The sequence below is a fragment of the Lepus europaeus genome, chromosome 12 (genome assembly GCF_033115175.1).
Source record: "Lepus europaeus isolate LE1 chromosome 12, mLepTim1.pri, whole genome shotgun sequence".
NCBI lineage: Eukaryota > Metazoa > Chordata > Mammalia > Lagomorpha > Leporidae > Lepus > Lepus europaeus.
Window position 1 is genome coordinate 102,538,830 of NC_084838.1, and position 26,508 is coordinate 102,565,337.

Genomic DNA, 26,508 nt, shown 5'->3' on the forward strand with positions numbered 1-26,508 from the left:
TGAAAAGGCACCTTGATTTTCCTGGGTCTCATTGTTCTCACCTCTAAGACATGAGGCTTGTGTTATACGTATGATTTCTCAAGTCTTTCTCATATTCAGCATTTATGTTTCTAGAAATATACCTGAGATAATAGGAGGAGTGGGGGGAAGGGAAGCCATTAATCCCACAAAGCACACTTGTGGCTATAATTAAAAAAAAAAAAAGGCAGCGTGCACTCATAGTACAAGGAAATGTTGTAGGAATTGTAGCTATTGAAATCAGGTTGGATGGAGCCAAAAATAGCTAATGCATCCACAGTTGAAGCAGAGAAGCTGCAATGAAGCATCTCAGCAGTTGAGTTCCTTAAAGGTAAAATAACCCAGTGTGATCAAAGACTGGTGTCTTTGCTTTGCATCCTTGGGATCAGTCCTTCAATTGTAACTCAGCAGAAAGGGAAGAAATGGATGACAAATCCATTTCGCTAAAAAAACAAAGGTCATCCAAAAATATCAAGAAAAGGGCAATCCGGTTGGATCCAAACAAGCAGATATGCTAAAAGGAGAGTCGTGTTCAGCCCCCGTGCGCCCTCAAATGCCTGCACATGTCAGCGGATCACTTCCATCCCCAGCCCGTCCTGTGGATGCCTCGGGCTCTTACATCACTTGGGACCATTGGCACCGGCATTTACAGGCCTCTGACATCTGTCAATCTGAATGTAAAGCCTTGCGTTTCCAAGCCAAAGCAGCTCCTTCCAGAGAGGGGAAAAGGTACAATAGCTGCTATTTCTTAGCATGCATAATCAATGCTGCAGGGGTTGCTAGGCAACGGCAAAAAAGACTGTCAAACATCCCTGGATGCAGCCAATGGGAGAGGAGCAAGTGCCGCAGCCACTCCACAGAGGTGAGAGGCTGCTCAGTCCCTGAAGCCGTGTTCACTTCGATTCATCTCTTTTTTAAAAAAAAGTGCCTTTGCTGTGGTCAGGACTGAACCATAGGCATTCTCCTCCCAGGCTTATTGAGACAGTCTCTTAATATCCTTTCCAATGGCCCAAAGCCCTCAAAACGAGCACATCGAGTCAGCAAGAGGTGGCTTTGTGAAAGGCTCATGGGTTATCCTGGTCTAGTTTGCCCTGGAGCTCATCGTAGTGAGTCCAACTCTCCCCTTCTGTGGCTGCAGCTTCTGAATTCCGGAGGTGGAGTGAGCATCCTCTCTGAAAATCACGCTAGCAAACATAAGCGAAAGCTCTGGTTTCAACAAACACTCCTGTTCAAGGTCATGGAGCTGCCTCTTCTGGCTTTGTGACGGCAGCGTTCGAGTGGATTTTTCAGTGTGTACAAGCACTTTGTTCTCGCTACTTGAGATGACGGCTTCATTTGAAATTCATCAAGAAGAGGACCAGCAGAGGGAAGTCACGGGTGATAGCGGGTCCAATCTTCCTCTCCCGCCTCTTTTTGTTTTTGTTTGTTTAGCAGTGCTGATGAACAAGGAAATACACATCACTGGTCCTGAGTCTGCAAGTGTGTTTTGGCAAAGCCATAAGGTGTGCGGGAACCGGGTTTTGGGTGTAGCTCAGAGGTGGAATGAAGACTATGATTGGGATCTAAATGAGAGAGGGTCCCACTGATGAGGGGCATGGGACCTATGCCCAAGCAGAAGCACCTCTTGGACAGCAGAACAAAATGGCCAGTGTTCTCTTTGCAAGCTGGCTTAGCTACAAGTGGTTGAACATTGCCATCCCAGATAATCCTCCATTGTGAGGAATCCAATCCCTCAAGTCCTATTTGGCTTGCATTCAGGATGAGGTATAGCATATGGGTTAAGGGAGCCTTGGATTTAGCTATGTAACACCCTTTCCTTTAAGGGCATTCTAAGAGTGCACAGAAACAGGAATAGAGGAAAAATGGACATCGCTAAGTGTAAATCCCAGGGGTGACCCTGAGAAATTTTTTGGATGTGTCCCCATATCTGGCTGAGGTCTCTCAGCCATTCCTACAGTGTCATTTAGGATTCTCTCACATTAAGAGATTCCCCTCTTGGAACACCCAGAAGTGAATTCAGAGACAGGAAGTTTGAAATGAGCTTCCCAGCTGGCCTGTGAGTAGCAGGTGCAAAATGTCAGCTCAGAACACGAATCCAGGGTCTTCATGTCTCCTTTTCTATCACATGTGGCTGGGCTAGGGTTAGATGCTCCAGCTCTAACATGTGCTCAATCTACAAATTTGCCAAACTAGAAACACCTATTGGTCTCATTGATCCAAGATGAAACATTAAGATAGCAGAAAGCAAAAACTGCAGATATAACACTGCCAAATGTTCTGAACATTTTGTGCTAAAAAAAAAAAATTACAACAAAAAACTCTTGAGTAAATGGGGGTGGGGGAGAGTAATAGCAACAGCAGTAATGGAGCTCTCCAGAGCCACTGAAGGAGTCTTCCTTTGACAGCTTCTACCCATTGGCCCTCACATTTCCATAGCATCCTCCTTAATCCTGTCTGTCTCCTGTCTCACTCTCCCCATCCACATGCCTGTCTCAGGAAGATGAGGTTTGTTATCCCTAAACTCACACCCCACCCCATCATAGCTTGTTTAAGAGTTTAGGAAGATCATGTCCACTCCCCCGCTACCCCACCAATTTCCTTCAATGACAAGGAGGGCAAACACAGATTTTCTATTTGGAAGACATTTAACAGAAATCAGTTTATTTACTGGATGCATAAGTTCAACGGTAATTCTCTCTCTCTCCTTAGTTAACTATTTTGTGCATTCTGAAGCATTTCAAGTCTAAGTATCCAACAGATACACACCGATTTCTAAAAAGTCACCCTGGTTCTTACTTGTAGACAAATGCTATCTGTACAAATGTTCCCTGTTGGGAAGAAATAAAATACAACCAAAAACTCCTCAATCGTCTTACATTAAGCCAAGAAGTTAAATTTTGTCACATTAGCTTTGGCCATATTTATTTGGTGCTGATTTAATTTTATAAATATATGCATGTTATGTGGTTTTTAAATGTTATTTATTTGAAAGAGAGAGAGAGAGGGAGACAGAGAGGGAGAGAGTTTCCATTTGTTGGCTCACTCCCCAAATGCCTGTAGCAGCCAGGGCTTGGCTGGAACAATGCAGGGAGCTAGAATTCAATCTGGGTCTCCCATGTGGGTGTCCGGAATCCAACTACCTGAGACATCATCTGGATCAGTTTGTTCCTGCAAGGATGTATTGGCAGGAAGCATTAGCCAGAGCAAAGCTGGGACTGTAACCCCAGACATTCTGATAGAGGATGCGGCATCCCAAACACTGTCTTAAAAACTGCATGAAATACATGCATCTTTTAAGTTTCTGACATACATGTCCCACTGGTTTAGTGGTCTTTAAAAAATTTTTTTTGAAAGTGCAAATGTCAAGGACCTGCTGAATCCTATGTGCTGTTTTTGTTAATTCTTGTGTTTTACAGAGTTCAATAGAAGTTTTATCCCCTTCAACAATAATGTTTATCTTATTGAAGACCAGCTCTCTTTTTTGAGTTGATGGGGATACAACTATGATGGATCCTCAAATCTCTTTATTTTAGTAAGAACCTCACATTTCCAAAGGTGGCCAAATCCACAGGGGACATCATCCACGCCCCAAGATGATATCATGCCTGCACTGTGCAAAGCCTCGGACATTGGGATGTCGGGGAGGGACCAGGTAAGTTGTAATAGAACTCAGTGGAATGGAAGTTAAGAGGGGGAAGCAAAGTCCACAATCCTCTCTTCCAGAACGTTGAACATGAGACAAGCCTCTATGGCATTTGGCATAAGCACTGAGCCATTGGGGGAGACAAGTTTAAGATCCCAACACTTATCTGGTTGAATGCTGCTTGACCCGCTGACCTCCATCCAGAATTTAGTTAGCATAGACTTGGAAGAGTAGCTCAGAGCTATCGATGGCTTGCAAAAGACTGGTCAACTGTCCCCAGAAAGAACCCCCTGATGATTGGAGATGCCCCAAATAACCTCTTGACACCCACATAGGGACAGGAATTTTAACACAAACCAGAGTAGACATATCCTGAAGTGGCCTCAAACATATAATAAAATGAAGTTAAAATTTCTACGCATTAGGGTGACCATGGGTAAGGAGATATTCTGGAATGTTCTCTTACCTTCACTGCCACCAAGATCTTGTCCTGTTCAGGACAGAGGTTATAGCATTCAGCTAGGAAAACTTTTCCAAAGGCTCCTTCTCCTAGCTCCCTTTTCAGAACAATGTTATGTCGCTTGATGTGCTGAACAACTGCAAAACAAAGACAGAAGAGAAATTGCAATTGAAGTGCGTGGAGGTGGAGGCAGAGGATGGGGAGCCAATGGCCTGCACCTTGAGCTTGCAGGTCCGTGATCCTCTCCTCGGTTTGCCATGAGCCAAAGCAGAAGCTCATGGTCCATCTCCACAATGGTTGGTATAGGCTTCTTTCTGCTTACTCTCTAGAACTCAATGGTTGTTTTTGATAAACCTAATGGAGTGAGCTAGCTATTGGCTGCAAAACCTCATTCATGAAATTTACAAACTGCCAAAGGGGGAGTAATGAGAAAGGAGGTAGCATGAATGGCAGATCTCTTATAAAGCAGATACTTTGCATACATTTATAAGTCAGTTGTCCAGTGCGAAAGACAGACAGCAAGCCAGGAATCCCTCGTTCTTTGTTAAGCCATCTCAGATTCCTCAGGGAGACAGGTTCAGAGAACATCAAGAGAAAATGCAAGACCTGTGCATTACTGATTAAGACTTTGGTCTTACCACGGTTTTAGCCTTTTAGCGAAGAAGGCTAGACTGTGACTGAACCTCAGTGACTCTGTTTGTTGCAGCTAGGTATGGTCTCTGCTAAGGGCTAAATATCAAGTCCCAACCTTGGCTCTCCAAATTCAAGAAGAGAGTAGTATAGATGAATTTGAGGAGAAAAGAGTATTGCTCTCTATAGAAAGTAGAGCTGTTTCAGGCCACTGATCCTTGTGTTTGCTTAGCGAACTAGGGAAGTAGCAGAAAAGGTCCTCAGAATCCATTGGTTGCAAGGTGGAAACCAGAGAAAAACAATACACAAAGGGACATAGCTAACAGGGATGCCCAAAGGAGAGTGCTGAGGACAAAGCTACAGTGCCAGTTTGCTCATGCTCACCCAACACATCAAATGTGGACCCTCTTAGCCTGGGAATCCCCCTAGGTCTCAGTCATTCTTCTTTTCTGAACTCCTTCTCCCTGTGTGGTAGAACCAGCTGGTCCTTTCTATCTGTGGGTTCTGCATCCATAGATTCAACTAACTGCACATAGAAATATTTACAAAACAATTGCGTCTGCACTGAGCATGTAGACTTTTATTCTTGTTAGGATTCCTTAAACACTACAGTCTAACAAACACATACAGAGCATTTGCAGTGTATGAGGTGTTGGAAGTAATCTAGAGACTATCTGAAGTACCCAGGAGAATGTGTGTAGGTTCTATGTTAATGCTTGCCTACTGGGATTGGAGCCTCCATGGACTTCCGCATCCTTGGGGGAGGATGGACATGCAGGGAATACTGCATTATAAAGAGATTGTCATGCCCTCAAGAGCTGGGAATGAGAGGCCAAGGGTGTCCTTTCTTCTCATTCTTACAACTCTGTGAAGCATCCCTTTCTGATCCATGTGGGAATTCCCTGCAGGAATTTCAAGGATTCACAGTCCTGGAATGCAAGAATTGGGTTCTGAATCCTGGTGTCTGCATTCAGAGGCTGTTTTTTTTTTTTTTTCCTTCTGCCCAACAAAGTCTCTTTCCAATTTTAAGTTGTGCTAAGTATCGCAGGACATGATATATGTGAGAAAAGGGGTCAAGAACAAAAATAATCTGGCTTCCTCGACTTTGTTCACCTTTCAAAGCCAAGTTCACCTTCTGATACCCTCAGAGAGCTTTTCAGAACCACCTTGATGACCAAAGACCTTTTCTGGACTCCTAATGTAGCATGGCTTGTGCTTGGTTGTATTCTGATTTCTCTCCCACTGGTTTCACATCTGAAAACTCCTGAGGCTGAGAGTAAGCCCTGTGTGTCTCCTGACACCACGTGTAAAGCTTCAGGGGCTAAGCACAAAGTAGAAATTTAGTGTTGTGGTGATCACCATCTTTATTCAAATTTTTGTCCTTGATGGAGAAAAAAATCTTTTCCTTGATTTTTGCATTATAACAAAAAAGTATAGGACATCTTTACAATTTAAACAAAAATAACAAAATTAATACTGTGAGCTCACAGTCCCATTAGGAAATAGACCACTAGTCCCTTAGAAGCACCTCTGAGTTCTTTCTTGACTATATCCATTTCCCTACTCACCTCCCAGGGATAGTCATTATCGTGAATTTTGTGTCAATCATTTCCCTTATCAGTTTGCCACCAATGCTGTAGCCTTAGCACTACTCAAGCTTTGCCTGTTTTTGAACCCGTGTGGGTGAAACCATTCTGTATGTATTCTCCCATACCTGGCATCCTTCACTCAACATCACCTGTGAGATGGAGCTATGGTGTGTGTGCAGCAGTAATTCTTTCTTTTACTACTTTATAATATTCTGTGAACGGACTGTACCACCATTGATTTATCCATTCCAGCATGGCAGATATCTATGCCATTTCTTTAGAGATCCAACTTTATCTAAACTGAGAATGGTGATTAAGGTTTTGCTTTAATGGATTTTTTTCCCCCTGATAATTCATGGCATTGGATCTATGAATGGCTCTATGAGCCTCTGGGAACTCGGGGTGATAAAAATCAAAAGGTCTTTTTATGAGCAACAATATTAATGAATATAAAAATGTATATTAATCTCTCATGCTCCACCAGCAGTGCCTGAACTTAAGAGAGAAATGTGTTCATTAGGTAGAGTGCCCATATAAAGTCACAGATGTAATTCTTACAAAGAATTAGCAGCCCTACTTAAATCTAATATTTAACTCTCTGGCTGTGACGTGCTTATTGGGAATTAAATTGCCACTTGATTTACTTCACCCTCTAACCAGACCAAGGCAAGTATTTAATGTTTTTTGCATTTCATTTACATATTTTTTTTTCTTTTAATATCCAAATCAGGAGGAAAAGTTGGTGCAGAGTGAACTACTAAAGCTGTAATTTTACCAAATTGATTAGGCTGGTTTTCCCATGTGGACCCAGAAACGATAAACTCTTCTTTAGGGAACATTTATTTGCTTTGTTGCAGTCTGCAGCATCCATTGTCTGAATGGTGTGCTGTTGCCAAGATATTCCCTCTAAATAAAACTAATATTTTTTAAGACTTAGGGACACAGGTAATCATTTTGCATTTATATTTCTGGCAGGGTTTTACCATCATTTGCCTACAGTCAGCACTACATAAGTATTTCTGCAAAATATTTTTAACAATAACGACCACAGACACTTTTTCATTATCTTTTCTCAGTTAACTGACAACAACCCTATTGATGCAGGTGATAAAACAGCCCAGTTCTTCGAGAACACCTGAAGCTTCCACATCATCGAGCTAAGAATTTCTTCCCATTCTCCTCAGGAGAGCATCAGGACTTGGCCCAACCTACCTCATTTCCTGTTTCTCTCAAACACCACAGGAAGTTCCCTGCCACCTACATGGGAACCCAAATGGAGTTCCTGGCTTCTAGCTTTGGCCTGGCCCAGCCTTACCATTGCTGCCATTTGGGGAATGAATCAGCAAATGGAAGATCTCTCTCTCTCTCTCTCTCTCTCTCTCTCTCTCTATATATATATATATATATATATATATACATGTATATATATATATATATATATATAATTCTGCCTATTAAATAAGTAAATACCTTTTTTTAATAAAAGAGAGAGACAAAATCCCACCATAGATGGCTTCGTAAATTTGGGAGGAAACTCTAAACAAAAGCTGATAAAACAAGGTAAAAATGTTTCTTTTTGAAATTCAGCATGCCAAAAGAAGTGAAGCTATCAGCTGGAATTGGAGAGAGTACACATGCAGACGCCGCTGGTGTGCACACTGGGTATATCTCCCACTGGTGGAATTGCTCAGAGTGCAAATTTGGTACCCTTGGTCATTGGCTTCCCGAGTCCCGGAAGGGAGCAGGTTTCCGGATTTGTGTCAGTATCACACTGCAGTCAGTGAGGAAATGCATCGTGTCACCAACTAGTTCCATCAGTTCGTAGAGATGCTTACAACCCTAGATTGCTTCAATCAAATCCTTGGTAGTTTCTTCCCAGCAGTAAATATTTTACATTTACAACAAGGCAGTAGATAAAGTATTAATCCATGTCTATACCCATTCCTGCTAAATCTAAAACCAGTAAAATGTAAATAAATGTAACTCTATCCACTTAAGGTCTCAAATAGGAAATGTGTGTTTCCCATTTCCTCAGTAATGGAGTTTCATAGAAACCCTTAGCCCAGTGGACATATCCTGGCTAGCACACAAGCCTTTAATTGAACATTTATTGAGTATCTATCTAACATTTGCCAAGTACTAAGTGACCTGTAACCCAAAAGAAAGATCTTTTAAATTTTTAAGTAGGGAGATGAAATGTAATACAAAGATATTTCAAAAAGTTCATGGAACAATGGAATTAAAAACTAGGTTTTTTTGGTGCAAAAAATTTGAAACTCATACATATTTTTTTCATATTACACGTTTTTGTGCACTTTTTATTTTTTTAAAGATTTATTTGATATATTTCCAAAGCAGAACTTTTTTTTTAAAGCAGAGAGGCAGAGAAAGAAAGCAAGAGAGAGAGGCAGAGACCCAAAGGTAAAGATACTCCATCTACTGGTTCACTCCCCAAATGGCTGAAATGGCCCAAGCTGCACCAGGCTTAAGCCAGAAGCCTGGATCTCCATTCAGGAATCCCACATGAGTGGCAGGGGCCCAGGTACTTGGATAATCTTCCGCTGCTTTTCTAAGTACATTTGCAAGGAGCTGGATCTGATGTGGAACAGCCTGGGCTCAATCCAGTGCTCGTATGGATGTCGGCACTGCAGGCAGCAGCTGAACCCATTGTTCCACAATCCTGGCCCCTTTTGGCAAGCTGTTTAAAGATCCTTCATAGACATGGATTTCAAAAATGTTTTGCACTTTCTGAACCCCCCTCGTATAGCCTAGAAGGTAGTGTTCTATCATTGGGGCTCCCAAACTCTTCTGTTTTGCCACACAGTCCTAAGTGCTAGGCCTGCCTCAATGGTTCTGTTTTGTGGGACTGACTGTTATGATAGGAGGAGAACTTAAAACTCATTGAGGTTGACTCGCTCATGTTTGGCACATCAGTGGGATACAGTGAAGGGCCGTGAGGTGACTCAGGTGACAGGTGACAGAGCTAGTGCTCAGGTCCCCTGCCTCTCCAAGGAGTCCCCTTGGACTTTGGGACACAAGCTTCTCATGGGGACTGAAGGCAAGGAGGGTTTCAAAGTGAAAACCAGTATTTCATTTAGTTAACATCTTTCTGCTTCAGATCCTGGAAACATTCACATTGATCATCAAAAAAGACCAAAGATCTCATATTGAAGAATGTCATTTGAAAACTGCCAATAAAACACAATAATAAAATGGTGTAAAATAGAATGTCAAAGTTAAATACTTTGAAAAGTGCTTGAATTCAATATAAAATACAATTTACAAACATTACTTACAATCATTACTTGATTTATGGGCAGTATATCACATTAGATAAAATCACCCACTTATAAAAAGAGAAATTCATGTAAAAGAAACTATATTTTTGAATTGTATCTACACTTTTATTAAGATATACATCAGTATTAAATTGAAACTGAATGCAATTAAGATCACAGACATAAAACACACCAGGACCAAAAAAAATCAAATATTCATAAATAATAGTGATAATGAAATAGGATATGTAATGATACTAAGCCATTCTTACACACTTTTCAGCAAAAAAAAATCCCAATGTGCATTATGGTCAATTAATTTTTGAATCCCTCTGGATGAGGTCAATAGTCACATTTATTTTACAGATGACACCACAATTAATTGACTTGCATGGGGTCATAGAGCAATCCACTTACTTATCGTTTTCTGAATACAATTTCCAATGGAAGGAGGAAAAGGGAAGGGGCCCCTCACCTGTGCTGATGGCCGTGGTGAGCCAGTGAACATGCTGAGAGATTTACATGAGTTATCAATCTTCACAGTATTTGGGTAGAGTAGTCTTATGTCCATTTGCAGATTAAGGAAAAATGAAGAGGACTGGATGAGCTATTTAAATAGCTCATCCAAAGTGATGCAATAAGTACGAAGAAATCTGAGTTCTCTCTACTACAACATTCTTCATTTCCTAAGCCTTCTAATGAGAAACAAAGGGAAGGGAAATTGAGTTCAACTCATAGATGGTTCAGTTTGTATGAATTTAGTTCATTCAACCATATGAAACACTTACTAAAAATGCCTGGGCTATTTTTCTACAGTCCAGAAAAAAGGAGGAATGAAATAATCCCTGTGTTCAAGGTCTCACTACTGAAGGAACCACATGGACACATGCACCATTCATTGCCATCTTTGCATTGTTCACAAAAGATGTTAGGTTCTTTATATGACACAAACAAAACCAAACCCTTAAACAACAGCTCAAGCCAGGAGAAACAGAGCAGAAGGCTAAGTCAAGGCATTAAGCAGAAACACAAACATGCAGATTCTAGGGTCCCAAAAGGTTATTAAACTTCAATCATAGGGGGCTGGTGCTGTGGCGTAGCGGGTAAAGCCATCGCTTACAATGCTGTCATCCCATATGGGAGCTGGTTTGAGTCCTGGTTGCTCCACTTCCAATCCAGCTCTGTGCTATGGCTTGAGAAAGCAGTAGAAGATGGCCCATATGGGGGACCTGAAAGGAGCTCCTGGCTTCGGATTGGCGCAGCTCCGGCCATTGCGGCCAATTGAGGAGTGAACCAGCAGATGGAAGACCTCTCTCTCTCTCTCTCTCTCTCTCTCTCTCTCTCTCTGCCTCTCCTTCTTTCTCTGCGTAACTCTTTCAAATAAATAAATCTTAAAAAAAAAAACTTCAATCATAACTTGATTCTAAGCTTTGCAGCATAAGTCAAAAACCAAACATAGTAATGCAGACATTTTTAGCCATCCATAAGTAAAAGTAGAGATTCCTTCTAGAAAGTACTATTCTTCATCATTGCTAGTTGTCAATGGATTATATTGCACAGCTTTTATGCAGGGGTTACTAACTGGCATAATGATCAACATACTCAACAGTGTCTCTCGAGTAGGTAGTGAGTTTCCTAAGGATACTTCTCGTGGTGGAGTTCAATGAGAAATGAACACAGAACATAAAAGCCACCCCCAGCCAAAGCACTGCACAGGGAGACCACAGCTCCTAACATCAAAATGAAGTGAAAATAAAGGCCCCTGGGAGTAGCCAAGGCCCTGGGCACGGAGTTGACAAATCGGTATAATTTGCCTGAGCCCACTGCTGGGCCTACAGCACATTAGGCAATCAACATTATTTTATAAATAAGTAATAACATGAACATGTAAAAATAGATGAGTTATTGAACAAAAGAAAAGAATGGTGAGAAAGAGTCTGTTTAAGGAGTAGGCAAAGAGCAAAAATGGCAAGGAAAAAAGTTCACAGTGGATTTTAAAATCTTTTTTCCTCCTAAAGTAGAGTAACAGACAACATACTGTCAAAAGAGAATGGGCTGGATCATGGAGGATATTGAATACCTCATTGACCAGTTTAGATAGGTTGTGGCACTGTTACATATGGACTCTCTGACCAGTGATTTCATTGCTCTGTGCCTTGATTTTCTCTTCTTTCAATGAAGGGTTGGGGTGGGGATTGGGTTAAATGGCATCTGAGATATGAGTCCAGTGAACACATTCTACAATCTGGAGTCCACGATCTTACAGTGTCCTGGACATGAATCCTGTGGCTCTTTTGAGGATCTTAGAGAACGGGAAGTGACAGGGACAAAAAGCATTGGAAAGATTATTCTGGCCACCATTAAGATGGAAGCTTCCATGAGGTGTAGTGGCAGAACTGATCCTCACAATGACTAAGGGGAAACACAAGGCTAAGACCAACAAGGACATAGCAGACATGAGGGAGTCAGGGATGACCAGAAGGCTGAGCGTCAAGGGCAGTGGAGTAGTGAGAGAGGGGAGTGGGGTGGTGAGTGGAGATTGCCCCAGAGGAGGCTGGGAGTCTGTGAGTGGGATCATGGCATGGCGGGACAGATAGGAAGTCCAGAGTCACCACCATAACTCCAAAGGATGGGAGCTCAGACCGAGCTGGAAATTTCTAAGTATTTGTGTAAGTTAGGAGGATTAGTAGAGGGTCGGGAGTTGAACAGACACAATGAATAAAGAAGGAAGGAAGGGAGAGAGGGAAGGGAGAAGAGATGACTCGTGGGAGAGATTCCTAGGGAAGGCGCAAGAATAGAGTGGGATGGGACGGAAGAGGCAGAAAAAATTGTGAAACAGAAGGGAGGCAGTTGGAGGGAACTACCTTCTGAGGACCTGGGCCCTGATGCTCGCCATAGCATAGAGACACTACAGGAGCAGGTGGGACTTCACAGATTCCCAAGGGGCCTATTAAGCTCAAGCCATCCTAAGCCTTCAAGATGGGCCTTGCATCAGGTGCAATGATGGACAAGACAGATGCTGGTAAGGTGACCTTACATTCCTGGGAAGACACCAGGTACCTACCCAGCTGCCTTGTACAAGGGCCGGTGGTAGCCAAGGACCCTTTGATCCCTTGACCTGGATTTTAACACCTGAATGTGAGCCAAGTGGCTCTAGGAGTGGGGAAAGCGGAGCTTAATTTAACCTGAATGTTACAGCAGATAAAAGCAAAGGAGTTATTTGAAGTTAAATTCCCACAACTTCTTGGAGAAAACAGCCACAGGGGAAGAGCCCCAGAAATCTTTCAAGCTGTGAGACTAAAAGGAACACCACACTTCAAAATACACAGACGGTACATCCTTCGCTTTGACATCGCCTAACAGCCAAAATTATATCTGTTCTACACACTGGCATGTGGTAGAATTGGATTGATTTGCCCTGACAGCTCTCCCTGCTGGAACAATACTTGTCAGTCAGCCCCAACAATGTTTGTATTTTCAAGAATCATTATGCAGAGTGATTGTACAAAATCCTGGCAGGTGGGCTAGACAGTCTTCCCTGCCTACCCCTCTGACTCTGTGTCCCAGGTCTCTCGCCTTCTTTCCCGCCTCGAGGCTGCTAAGCATCCCTGGAATGTCCCAAGTATGACCCCTCCCAAGCGGGGTGCACAGACCTTCATTTGTGGGCTCCACACCAGTGTCTGCTTTCTCACTGGAGTTCTCCGCTTCTGTGCCCGCCTCACGGAAAGGTCCCTTCCTTCAACAACCTACTAAGCTGCTCTAATTGACTCCTTCGGAATAGTTGGCCTTCGCCAACAAGAATGCACCTGCTGTGGAAGGGATCTCGTGCTCTTGCCCTTCTTGGAGATCTATACCGGTCCATTTCCTGTGGTCAATAACAAAATGTCATAGGCTGTGTGAGTTACTTTTTGAAAAGAGGTTTAGTTTGACTCATGGTTCTGGAGGAGTCAGGTCAAGGGGCCTTCTTGGTGGCAGAATCCTGAGGGTGTCCCATGGCCACAGACAGGGAGCACCTGTGTGTCTATGTCTCTTCTGATCTGTTCTTGCAAAACCACTAGGATTCAACCATGGGGCTCCACCTTATCTTGTCCTAATCACTGCTCAAAAGCTCCAACTCCAAACACCATGATCAGATTCAGTTTCCACCCTCTGAGTACCCAGAACACGGATTAAATTTCAACACAATCCAGCCATAGCCCGACCATAGAAGAAGTCTTCCAAAACACACGGATCGGGGCTGGAGTTATGGCACAGCAGGGGAAACCACTGCCTGCTATGCTGGCATCCCAAATCAGAGTGCCACTTTGAGTCCTGGCTGCTGTGCGTCTGCTCTGGCTTCCTGCTAATGTGCCTGCGAGAGCAGTAGATGATGGCCCAAGTCCTTGGGCTTCTGCCACCCGCATGGGAGACTTGGATGGAGTTCCTGGCTTCTGGCTTTGGCCTGGCTCAGGTCTGGTCATTGTGGCCATTTGGGGAGTAAACCAGTGGATGGAAGATCTCTCTATCTTCTCCCAACTCTCTCTCTGCCTTTCAAATAAATGAAATAAATCTTAAAACACACATACACACATTCACACTCACCAGCGGCTATGTAGGGGCTGTCCTGATCTGCGTCTTCAATAATGAGGGGTATGTTAGGGTACACCTAAGTAGATTAAAGTGGACCTACTCCAGTGAAAGGGCAGGAAGAGGTAATACCTATTGATGCAGCAATAATGCAGTAAGAACGTGCTAGATGGTGACAAGAAGGAAAATTCCAATGAGGTGAATGCAAACATTTGTGTAAAATAGAATTAAAAAGTAAGTGTATTTTGGTGCAAAAACATCTGAAATCTCTGTGCTTCAAAAAGTTCATGAAAAATGTGCATGATGAAAAAAAAAAACTATGCATGGATGCAAGACTTTTTTGTGATAAAATAAATCTCTTTTTCAGTTTAGTTTTCAGTGAACTTTTTGAAGTACTCTCTCCTGGGAAGCTCAGGAAAGGTTTTGTGGATGATTGGAATGAACTTTAGAAGAGCAGGTTAGAGTCTTCTTTTTTTAAAATCTAATTATTGTATTTATTTGAAAGGGAGAGAGAGAGAGAGAGAGAGAGAGAGAGAGAGAGAGAGAGGATAGACAGATGGAAATCTCCCATCTGCTGTCTCATGACCCATATGTCCACAACAGCCAGGTCTGGACCAGGTCAAAGTCAGGAGCTAGAAACTCAGTTCAGGTACCCGATACCTCCCAGGATGCACATCAGCAGGAAGTTGGAAGTAGAGCCAGGATGTGAACCCATGCAGGAGTCTCCAGTTGCACCTTCACTGCTACATCCAATGCCTACCCCAGGTTGGAGTCTCTACAAGGAAAGTACTGGACATAGAAGAAGGGGGCTGTGCTTAAACTAAAGAGCATGGGGAAGCGGTGGGCATTTCAGGAAGCCAAAGACTCCATGCCAGCATTCCATTCAGGTGCCTTCCTTGTCTGTAGACTACCCAAATTCCATAGAAAGGCAGATGCTTGGCAGGGCTTACAGCCAGTGGCGTGGGTCCAGTAACTTAAAGACGGAGGTTCACACACAGAATTTTGGAGGCATCCCAGATATTTTCTACTTCTGGATGGCTACCTGTTCAGTTAACACACAGAGCAGCTACCTCCTCTAATAGTGCCTCTTTCAAAGGCTCAGGTCAAAGACTCGCAGTTTTAAAAGTGGTAACATTAGAAGGATTGTTCTGGCTGCAGTGAAATCAGAGGCAGGGAGGCCAGTGAAGGTTTAGCTATAGAATTTATTTTTCTCAATGGTTTGACAACACTTAGAGAATTGCCCAAGCCAACATGCTTTCCTCTACCCCCTCACACTCACCATGGAAACATCTATGCGAAAAGAACTTGGGTGCTGTGGAAGATTCAAGGATGAGTAAGAGGAAGGGAGAGTAACCGGGTATTCACTGCACCTCAACTGTGTGTCAGGCATTGTGTGAAGCACTGTCTTATTCAAGCATCCTGATGGGCCTGTTAAGGCCATTCCAATTCCTTCTCTCTCTGCTACACCTGCTGCACCTGTTGGCCCCAACTTGGAGCCACCCAAGTTTCCACCGAACAGAAAAGTCCCGCCTCCATCACAGAGTCCTCTGTAACACACTCCAAGCTGAAGACGTCGCCATCAGCTCTGTTCCCAAAATCCACTGAGAAATCTCATTCACTGGGACTTCCATCTGCCCTATGTGTACTTCAGTGTTACGAGTAAGAGGCAAACACCATGCTCACCTCACCTATCTTAACTTAACATGGTCTCCAGTACCTTTTCAAGTTGTGTTCTTTGAAGCTTTCATGGCAGGTGGAATGCTCTCCAAGAGTTCATGCAGGGTTCCTAAAGACCTTGAACAACCTATTCATTTTACAAAAAAGGTCAACTGGGCACCGACAAACTGGGAAATTCTCAGAGCTGAGCTAAAACCCAAACCCCATTCTCTTGCACTCAAGTCCGCTGGCATTTTCATTATACTCTGACCTTGCTTATTAGAAACATCTATCAACCAAACACAGTTATATACGGCTCAGAAGTGTATCGGCAGGGCAAGGCAGGGAAGATAAAAACCATATGAAGTCAGCGGAATATTTCTATAGTCTGTCTGCAGAAGCCAAACTACCCTTTTTCTCCGCAGCTCCCAGATTAATCTCTTCTCGCTCTTGCCTTCCCTGATGGAGCTGCAAACCCTGGCCGTGAACTCATGTCAAGAAGCACTGGTGTTGAAGGTAGCTTAAGAGCTAAGGGCAGATTTACAACATGAGAGTCCTGGTGCTTGGGTCTCTCTCCTCTCTGTCTTGCGATAAGGACTTGCTTTGTGTGCTGCGGTCAGCTGGGAGATTTCTAGTCAATGCGTCAACTCCTTTGTATCACTGGAGTAAAATGATTTTTTAAAAAAAGTGTACAACTCAGTAAACATTAACTTAATCCCACTGCTTCAGCAAGGAGAAACATCACTCTAACCACCAGACTTGGGGTCCTGTTGGGGTTACTGTAGGGGGCAGACAAATTCACCTGCTATTAACAGTTCCCCAGGTTTTGTGATGGAATCCCTTACAGAAATTGCCTTCTCCTGGGAGGACTGCTTTGACAAGGAAACGACCTTTGCAGCACAATTAAAACTGCTGCTCATATATGCTATTATGAAACATTACTACAGGGATTGGGGTGGGGAACGCCTGGCCCACGGGCTGTATAAGGTCCATAAAACCATGCCAAGGACGACCACAGGCTGGACTAAAAATTCAATAACTCTACACCAGGCTAACTTGTAAGCTGATAATTTCATATGGCCCACAAATGAGGTTACAAATATGCAAATAGCCCTGGGCAGATTGAAGGTTCCCCCAAAGAATGGAATCAGCATCAGTATTCTGAGTCCATTGCATTAGAGAACATTTTCTTCAAGAATAAGCCAAAGTTAAAGTATGCAGCATGTCAAAGTGAAGAAGCAAGCAGCTGAGGACATATTAGCCTCACAGTTATGACTACAAAATCCCCACGTTTCACCTGGGAAGGGAGATGGCTCATAGGTGCCACAGTGGAGGAGTCGTCAGCTTCCAATATGCTGGGCTGGTGGTGGGACGCAGTCTATTGGGATTGCTCCATTTGGTGGACCCTGCAGTGACTTCAGACAAGAAGTACAAAGAGTGGGAAAGGGCTTGACCCTGGAGAGAGATCTGTATCCGTGGGGTGCATCCTATCTTTAGTCTGGCAGAGGATCAGAGAGCTCGTTATTTATCCCCAGGCCAAACACACACACACACACACACACAGGGAGAGATCGAAATCCTGCATGGGTAGACAGGCCTCTAGGGAGAATCTGACTTCTCAGGAAAATGTAATCATGAACAGAGATAACCAGGGTCTAATGCTGGACTGTCCGTGTTCAGATCCAGACTTTTCCTGCCTAGGAACATGTCAGTCAACTGATAGTGCAGCCACACACCACAACGGAGCTGCAAAACCTGTATCTCTTATAGACACTATAGTACGAGACATTCCTCCCATGTCTGTGATGCTGCTGCCAACACACCCACAGCACTGCCACACTCAGACACCTACGGGACTTAATCCATGGTAATGATGGCAGATGACTGTGTCACCGACTTCTGTATTTCCGGCACTGTGCTCATTTTATTTGTATGTTTAAGAGTGATGGTGGAGGTGGGAGGGGCGGGGAGAGCACACTCCCATCCAGTGGTTCACTCCCCAAATGGCTACAAGGTTGGGGTTGGTTCAGGCCAGAGCCAGAAGCCAGAAGCTCCGTCTAGGTCTCCCACATGGGTGGCAGGGGCCCAAGCACTTGAGCCACCCTCCACTGTCTTCCCAGGTGCAGTAGCAGGGAGGTGGATGGGAAGTGGAGCAGCTAGGACGTTACCTGGGGCTCTAATACAGGATGCTGGCATTGCGGGTGGCTGCCTAGTTCACTGTGGTACAAGAACGGCCCCTGTACTGTGCTTATTTTAGAATATACTTTCTACTCATTAGAAACAAGCAAACTGTAAAACACTCTGGTATGTTACACCGGAAGCAGCCTCATCCACTTCGTGCTCACTGCGTCTACTGGGCGCGTCAAGAGGCAATTAATTGCTTTGAGGGATTGACCTATCCCTACTAGATCTGTGGGAGTACATTTACGGTGCACCCAGCACAATGAGACTGCCTAACCACACAGTTCTCGGAATGCGTCCCCGCCGTTAAGTGACAAGTGACTATTTTTGTATGAAACAATAAAATCTCCCCTATGTTTTGTCTCTCCACCTTGTTTGCATGCATGGGATTATAAGGAAATGACCGGGAACGGGATTCTTGCAAGCCGAGGTGACACCACCCCAGCTGCAGAGGAATGGAGCCAGGAAAGGTGCAAACCACAGCGGAAGGCGTGGGACAGCGCGGGTGGTGATGCAGGAAGCAGAGGCTGAAGACGACCCCAATTTGCAGGCAGAATGGAAGCCTCATCTCGGCCATTAAGTAAATACACGACTTACAGCAATCCACATGATGAATTTCTTCCCTCTAGCTGCAAAAACAAGAATAAAAATCTCTGACCCCCACGACCTCACGGGGCACTGGGAAGAACACAATGGTATTCTAAAGAAAAAGCACTCGGAAGCACGCGATGTGCCATTAATGTCAGATGGCGTGACCGCTGTTATTTAGCAATTTGGCGCTCGTGATTACAGAGTGCCTCTCGATACACTTTATTGGTTCAATTTAACTTTAAATATTACAGACAAGCGACAATAATAATGGGTCCGTCCGGCTCCTGGAGCACTTTAAAGCTCATAAAGCACTCTCACGTGCTATTTTATTTGAGCATTAAAACAACTCTGCGAAACAGGCTGTGAAATTACCCTGAGCCCATTTTACAGCTCAGGAGACAAAGGCTTAAGGAGGTCAAGGGGCTCGCTCAAGGCTACACAGTTAGCCAGTTGCACAGCCTAAGCTCCAGCCTGGGCTTCTTCATTCCAAGTTCAAGGTGCTTTCCTAGAATGGCCTCCTGGGTGGGCGTTCCGGAGACTAAGAGTCAAGAAAGTGAGATGATCCCTTCTGGAGATGTGTAGCCAAGATCAATGCAAGATGCTAGTGCAAAAATATTGCCTAGCATTGGCTTCTAAGAGCGAGGTGAACTCAGAAAGGCTGCACAGATATAAGAAGAGTCCAGACTAAAACGTGAAGAATGTATTTATTTAAACAGGGGGAGGCGAAGGAGGGGTCTTCCTGAAGGGGAAGCAGCAGAGGCACAAGGGCAGGTGGTGGGACTAGGATTGCTCTGTTTAATCAGCAGTATCATGAGAGACGGTGGGGTGTGAGCTTCGATGTGTGTTCAGATAGTGGGACCAGGTCATAGAGAGCCTGGAGGTTGCGTGGGGGATCTGGATTGGATTCCGGGCATAGATGGCAGCCATGGTGAGTTCTTGAGCAAGACAGTGGCATTAGACTCATATGAAAAGCACATTACCTGGTATCAATTTGCACAGCACATTAAAGGGAAGGACCCAGAAGCAGAGAGAGAGAGAGAGAGAGAGAGAGAGAGAGAGAGAGAGAGAGAGGGAGAGAGTAGCTAGGGGGTTGCTGCCTTGATAAAAAGCATAGTTATGAAGTTCTGGATTGTAGCATAACAGTGAAAATGAAAAGAAAGCTGTGGGTTCTAACGGCCAGGTTATTTGATAATCAGAGCACAATATTATTCACTCAGCCACCACACTCAGAAACACAAATTATCTGTCTCAAGCCTGTTTCTACGGAACCACACTGCCGAATTTAGTGATCCAGAGTCACCAAAGCCAAGAGTTCCTCAAAAATCACAGAGATTTGTCATAAAGTGTCCCTTCTTTCATCCCCTGGTCTTCATCCAAGATTTCTTAGAGGTAAAAGGATGACAGCTATCCATGAATGCACACTCGGCCCTGTCCAGGGCAGGCAACTATGGACTCACATCATGTGACCCTGTGTGGCTGGAGCTGCTGACCATTGGCATCTCTTAGGGGACCCATAGCAGCTCTCGGATGTGAAGATGGGAAGCAGAGCGGATGCAAAGATGGCCCGAGGGTGGAGTGGAAGGGGAGAAGACAGAGAAGGGACAGGGGATAATACCCCATGGGTATAACAGTGATGGATGGTAACCTGGTTTGGGTGTGATCCCTGGAATTCATATGTTGGAAATTTAATCCCCAAATATCTAAGTCAATGGTAACTGCAGGTGGCATTTGGGAAGTAGTTACAATTAGATGATGGCTCAGCCTTGTGCAGTGGGTTAAGCCAAACTTTGTGATGCTGACATCCTGTATCAGAGTACTGTTTCATGATCCAGCTACCTGCTAACGCACCTGGGAAAGCAGCTGAGGATGGTCTGAGGGCTTAGACCCCTGGCACCTACTTGGGATACCTGGATGGAGTTCCAGGCTCCTGGCTTCAGTCTGGCCCAGCCCCTCCGCTAGGGCCGTTTGGGGAATAAATCAGCAGGTGGAAGATTTCTTTCTCTCTCTGTTTCTCCCTTCTTCTCTCTCTCCCTCTCTGTTGCTCTGCCTCTCAGATAAATAAATAAATCTTTAAAAAAGGAAAAGATTATATGAGGTTTTGCTGGTGAGCCCCCCACCCCACCTGGCATAAGAAGAAGAGGGACCCAAGCCAGTGCACTTTCCCAGCTTCACCAAGGGATGCATTCTGTAAACAAGGCTCTCACCAGATGCTGAGCAGATGCCAGAACCACGCTCTTGGATGTCTCAGAATTCTCCAGAATTAAAAGAAATAAATTTCATTTCTTTATGAATGTCTTGTCTTAAGCATTTTGTTATAGTAACAGAAGGTAGACTAAGACAGCTGGAGAGACTGTGTCTTAATACCTTGATTGCTTGGCTCACCTGGAGTCTTGGTGCTTGATGCTGCCTATCCAGCACCAATTATCCGAAGTCTGGCTCCAACGCACAATGTATTGACTCCAGTCGGCTCCCTTCTTCTTCTTAGCCGGTGGGTTCATGGACACGAACACGTTGGAGCACAGACAGCCACAGCCTCCAATGTTGTAAGTCAAGTTCAATAAAAACTCACTTCCCCTTCAAATTTCAACACCAATGTCATACTTTCTACTCATTCTTTATTTCAGCAGGTGGGCATTGCACACACCCAGACCCCTCACTGTTACACTGACAGCTGCTTGCCAGTCCATGAAGTTACATTACCCTTCCATGGGGATGTGTGAAATACGCCACCTCACAGGACATAAGGGCAGAGGCAAGCATGATGCAATCCATGCAAACAAGAGTTTTCTCTCCACTGCACCTGGCCATTTTGTTGGTTCAATGAGCAGAGGATTGAAGAAGCTTCCTTGGGTACAGAACTGGGTTTAGGAAAAGCCCTTTCTTTTTATTGCCATTATAGATGATAATAACTGCTTGAGGCTGTCACCCTTGTATTTATGCTCACTGGACAAGGAAGGCTACTCAACCTTGGAAAATTCCAACAGAATACCTTCCTTTTCCCAGGAAAACGCCACCAGCACTTAGACAATCAATATTTCCTAGAAAAAGACACTATAGAGTGGAAGCCCCCAATGGGCTATGAAGACCGAGCCCAGGCTCAGTTCCCATCACGGCTGTCAGAAGCACTTCAATGTGAATTCCTTAGAGTTGATCATCACAACGTGCCTGGCCGGGCATGTGTCACGGCAGCCAGGGAGCAGCCTAGCCCTCGAGTTCCTTCCATTGTGCACATATTGATGGGCTATTACCCCACCAGAATGATCTCCACCCAGGCCACTGCAACCCAGAAGTGACACACAAAAAATGTATCTGAGCGCCTCACTGTATTAGTCCATGGCAATCCAGTATTCAATAAAAAGGGAGAGCCTGGCAAGAGGGATGTTTATTTGGGGGTGAATGCACTTACATAATGCCTGATGGTGTGTACACAATGATTTCTGTCCCCAGACATCCTTGGACTTCCCGGGAAGACTTCCATACTCCCTGCATTAAACTTCTACTGAAAACCAGCCACAGCCAACCAGCAGGCTTGATTGTTTAAATGAGAGATGTACAGTGGGAAGAAAACTGCAGGACGCTGGGATACTAGAAGACTCTAGAAGGCTAATTAACAGGACCAGGAGAAGGGAGTGTGACAGGCTCTCACATAAAAGTGAGCTGGCAGCCTTAACTAATTAGCAACAATTAATGTTATGGTAGGAGCAAGAACACATGTATTATGTTCTATAAACGCTTAATAGATGTCACCATAAATCACTCCCATCTTTCTCCTGAAATTCAGCTTGCAAGCAAGCTGACTCAAAATCTGCAGGAATTAACAAAATAGAACAGCTAAGCCTTGGATCTTAATATCAAAGGAAGTTCTTTTTTTTCCTCTGTCACTAGGTCTTTGACTGGTCTCAGCTGTTGTAATGCGGGTCACCAGCAGCAAATTCAGTGACAGCCAGCCCCGGGTCAGTTCTGATCTGATCGCGGAGAGCAGGCAATGAGCGGTTTCAGGCATGCTCCTGGATACGATTTGTGGTCAGCTGGGTTGCTCTGGATTTGATGTCCTGTGTGCCTAGAATGAGCTCCTTGCCTGAGCTGGGAAACAGATTTCTTCATGTGTGCCTCTTCCTATCAATTAGTAGTAGCTGCACAGACCATCGTGTTGATAGGATTACTGGGAAATCGTGCCACAAATCAATGAGTAATGTCAGCTGAGCACTAGGTAGAGGAGCACTGGTATTTCTGATCACCCTGAGTAGCCATTTCCATTGACCAATATTCTCCACCAGTTTCCCAAACAGGATCTTGGTCCTCCCTGAGCCAAGAATGCACTGTGAAACCTAGTCATGTCCCTCAAGGTCCCTTCTGCAGATGCTATCACTTTTGTTCCTATTCCTCCCCAGTCCTTGGCAGAATGCTGCTTTTGTAAGGGCAGAGTGACTGTGCTTAGGACCCTTTTGCTTGCTAAACAACTCCTGTAGCTATGATCCACCAGCCAGACTGGAGCTCCTTGGGACAGAGGTTGACCCAACCCACCCTGGGGAGCACTTCCCACTGTAACTATGAACTGATACATTTCAGATGCCACACTGGCCAGCTGAACTCTGCTTCTGAACCTACCACCTGTAAGCCTCCTTCCCTTAAGTCTCAGCCTTTATATCCTTTCATCACTCCAATCTCCTCCAACCTCAAGAGCCTCCTTCATAGGCATGTCATTCATATTGAGCAGGGCACATCTCTAGTGATTTGGGGAAAACGTAACTTCAATTAAGAAGATACAAAAATACCAAGTATTCTACATTTGAGTAGTTTTATTGAGTTTCCAGAAAATTCAATGTATTGGGAGGCACAGTGGTGGATTAAAACGTAAGAGATGTGACTTCTGCTCCTAAGTAACTAGACTAGATGCACTTTTCTCAATTTTCCCATTAAGTATGACTAAAGACTCTGGACAACAAAAGTTAAAACACAAGAAGTTTCTGAAAAATAGAGAGAAGGTGGCAGACTGGCTAGAGACCTTAGGGCGCAATGATGGTGAATTCCCTGAATTTTGGTTTTGTTGGTTATATACAAAAATTTGAGCTGATGAAGTCAGCATTCTTCAATACTTACAAATATGCTTGAAATAAATGCAAAAAAAATCAGTCTCAGCAAATAGATAGAGGATATAAAGGAAAACCAAATGGAAATTTTAGAAATGGGAAATACAATAAACACTAAATAAATGGGCTCAGCTCAAGAATGGAGGGGCCAGAGGAAAGTCAGTAAACATAAAGGGACTACAAAAAACATCCAATCTTACTAACACAAGGAGAAAATAATGGAAAAAAAGAGAAAGAAATTGAGCCTTAAGGAACAGTGGCACTGTACCCAAAGCTCTATCACCCACTGTACAAGAGTCCTAGAAGCGAAGAGAAGGAAGTCACAGCACTGTTGAAGAAATAATGGCTGAGACTTCCCAAACCTGGCAAAGAAAAAACCTAGACCCAAAGACCCAAGGAATGCAACCTGAGCAAGGTAAACGCAAATGCTCCCTCTGAAAGTATACTCAAACTTCTGAAAACTAAAGACAAAGAAAGGGTATCTTACATTTAGGGGAAAATCTATTTAAAAACAGCAGATTTATAAAGCAGAAAGAAAATAGTATGACTTTATTTAAATGATAATAAAGAACTATTAATCTAGAAAATACCCTTCAGAAACAAGAAAATAAGATAAATGTAGGCCAGCGTTGTGGTGTTCACTTACTGTTTGCAACAGCAGCATCTCATATCAGAGTGCCTGTTGGTCCTGACTGCTCAGCTTTCAATCCAGCTCCCTGCTAATGTGTCTGGAGATGCAGCAGAAGATGGCCCAAGTGCTTGAGCCCCTGCAACCCATCTGGTGACCTGGACAGTGTTCGCAGTTCCTGGCTTTGGTTTGGCCCATTTGGGAAGGGAACCAGTAGCTGGATGATCTCTCTCTCTCTCTCTTTCTTCTCTCTCTCTCTCTCTCATCAAATACATAAATAAACATTTTTCAAAAGACTGCAAAAGCAATTACACTAATATCAGATAAAGGAAACTTCAAAGCACTGACAATTACCAGAAACAGAGAAGGATATCAAGTAATGATAAAAAAGGTCAATCTACCAAAAAAAAAAAAAAAAAAAGATTTAGCTGACCCCAACATAAAGCTAAAGAATATGTAAGAAAAGCTGATAAAATTAAAGGAGGAATAGACAAATGCAAAATTATAGTTGGAGACTTCCACACTTAACTTTCAGTAATTGATACTATAGACAGAAACATCAGCAAGAATACAGAGGAAGTGAAAAACACCATTATCCAACAGGATCTAGTTGATGGCTTTTGGAAACTTCACTCAACCATAGCAGAATTTATATTTTTCCAAGTGTTTGTGTAATATATACTAAGACAGACCATATCCCAGACCATAAAACAAATGACAGCTCATTTAAATGAACTGAAATCATGTAGTGTATTCTATAGCCACAAGAGGAAAAATAGAAATTATAACAGAATGACAACAGGAAAGTATTTAAACACTCTAAAGAATAAACAATTCATCTCAAGGGCCAGGACCATGATGCCCCAGGTTAAACTGTGGCATAGGACTGCAGCATCCCATATCAGGGAACTGATGGGAGTCGTGGCTACTCTGCTTCTGACTCAGCTCCCTGCTAGTGTCCCAGGGAAAGCAGAGGACAGGACAATGGCCCTACTTCCCACGTGGGAGAACCAGATGGAGTTCCAGGCTCCTGGTTGGGGCTAGGTCCAGCCCTGGCTCTTGTGGTCACTGGGGATTAAATCAGTAGATTGAAGATTCTCTTCCATCTCCTCCCTCTCCTACTTCCTTTCATTATAATTTCCAAATAAATACATAAATCATAAAATGAAAGCATTTCTAAATAATCCATATATCAAAGTGGAAGTTTCAAGGGAAATAAAAATTACATTGAAATGAGTGAAAATAGGAACACAACAGATTAAAGCATGTGAGAAACAGAGACCCAATGCTAAGAAGAAAATCTATAGCACTAACTGCTCACATTAGGACAAGGGGAAGCCTCAGACTAATAATCAAAGTTCCTAGCACAAGAAATCAGAAGAAAAAAATATAAACCCAAAAATAGCAGAGGAAAATAAGTCTTTTAAAGATAAGAGCATAAATCAATGAAACTGAAAATAATAAAAAACAGCACAGGAAAAGTACTGGGCAAAAATCTGTGTTTTTAAAAAAAGAAAATCAATAAAATTGGCCATCTTCTAGCAAGCTTGACAAAGAAATTGAGAAGACACACATTACCAGTATCATAAGGACAATAACAAAGAACAAGTTAACAAAGAACTCTACACTTGAATTTGACAACTTGGACAAGAGGAGTAAATTCTTGGAAAAGCACAAACCTCCACATATGAAATACATCACATGAAATAGACCATTTGTACTGCTCTATAGCTTTTGAGGAAATTGAATTTGCAATTAATAACTCTCCAAAAGGAAATCTACACTCCCAGATGGTTTCACTGGAGAATTCTATCAAACATTTAAATATTTAATACCAACTCTTCACAGTGTCTTCCAGAAATGGGAGAAGTACTTATAAATTCACTTACAAAGCTAGTATTACATAGATGTCAAAAGACAGCACAAAAAAGAAAACTACAAAAGGACACCCCTTACGAATTCAGATGCAAAAATCCTTAGCAAATGCAAGTTAGTAATAAAAGAGGGCATTTCAAATCATTCATAGAAAAAATGGAATTAAAAATAAGTGTATTTTGGTGCAACATTTTTGAAATTCATGCATAGTTTTTTTCACAAAAAGCATTTTTCCCATAAACTTTGTAGAGGGAGAGGTTCACTGTGACCATGGAAGGACGGGTTATTTCAGGAATGAATTAG

General features: G+C 43.4%; 1 protein-coding gene across 3 annotated transcripts in view; it reads right to left on the minus strand.

Moving 5' to 3' along the window:
- Positions 1 to 26,508, minus strand: part of NTRK2 (neurotrophic receptor tyrosine kinase 2) — a 374,642-nt gene that overhangs the window by 81,963 nt on the left and 266,171 nt on the right. For all 3 annotated transcript variants that reach the window (XM_062207127.1, XM_062207126.1, XM_062207125.1), the window contains one exon: positions 4,128 to 4,258. In XM_062207127.1, coding sequence (XP_062063111.1) covers positions 4,128 to 4,258 — 131 coding nt within the window. The remainder of the gene's footprint in view (positions 1 to 4,127; positions 4,259 to 26,508) is intronic.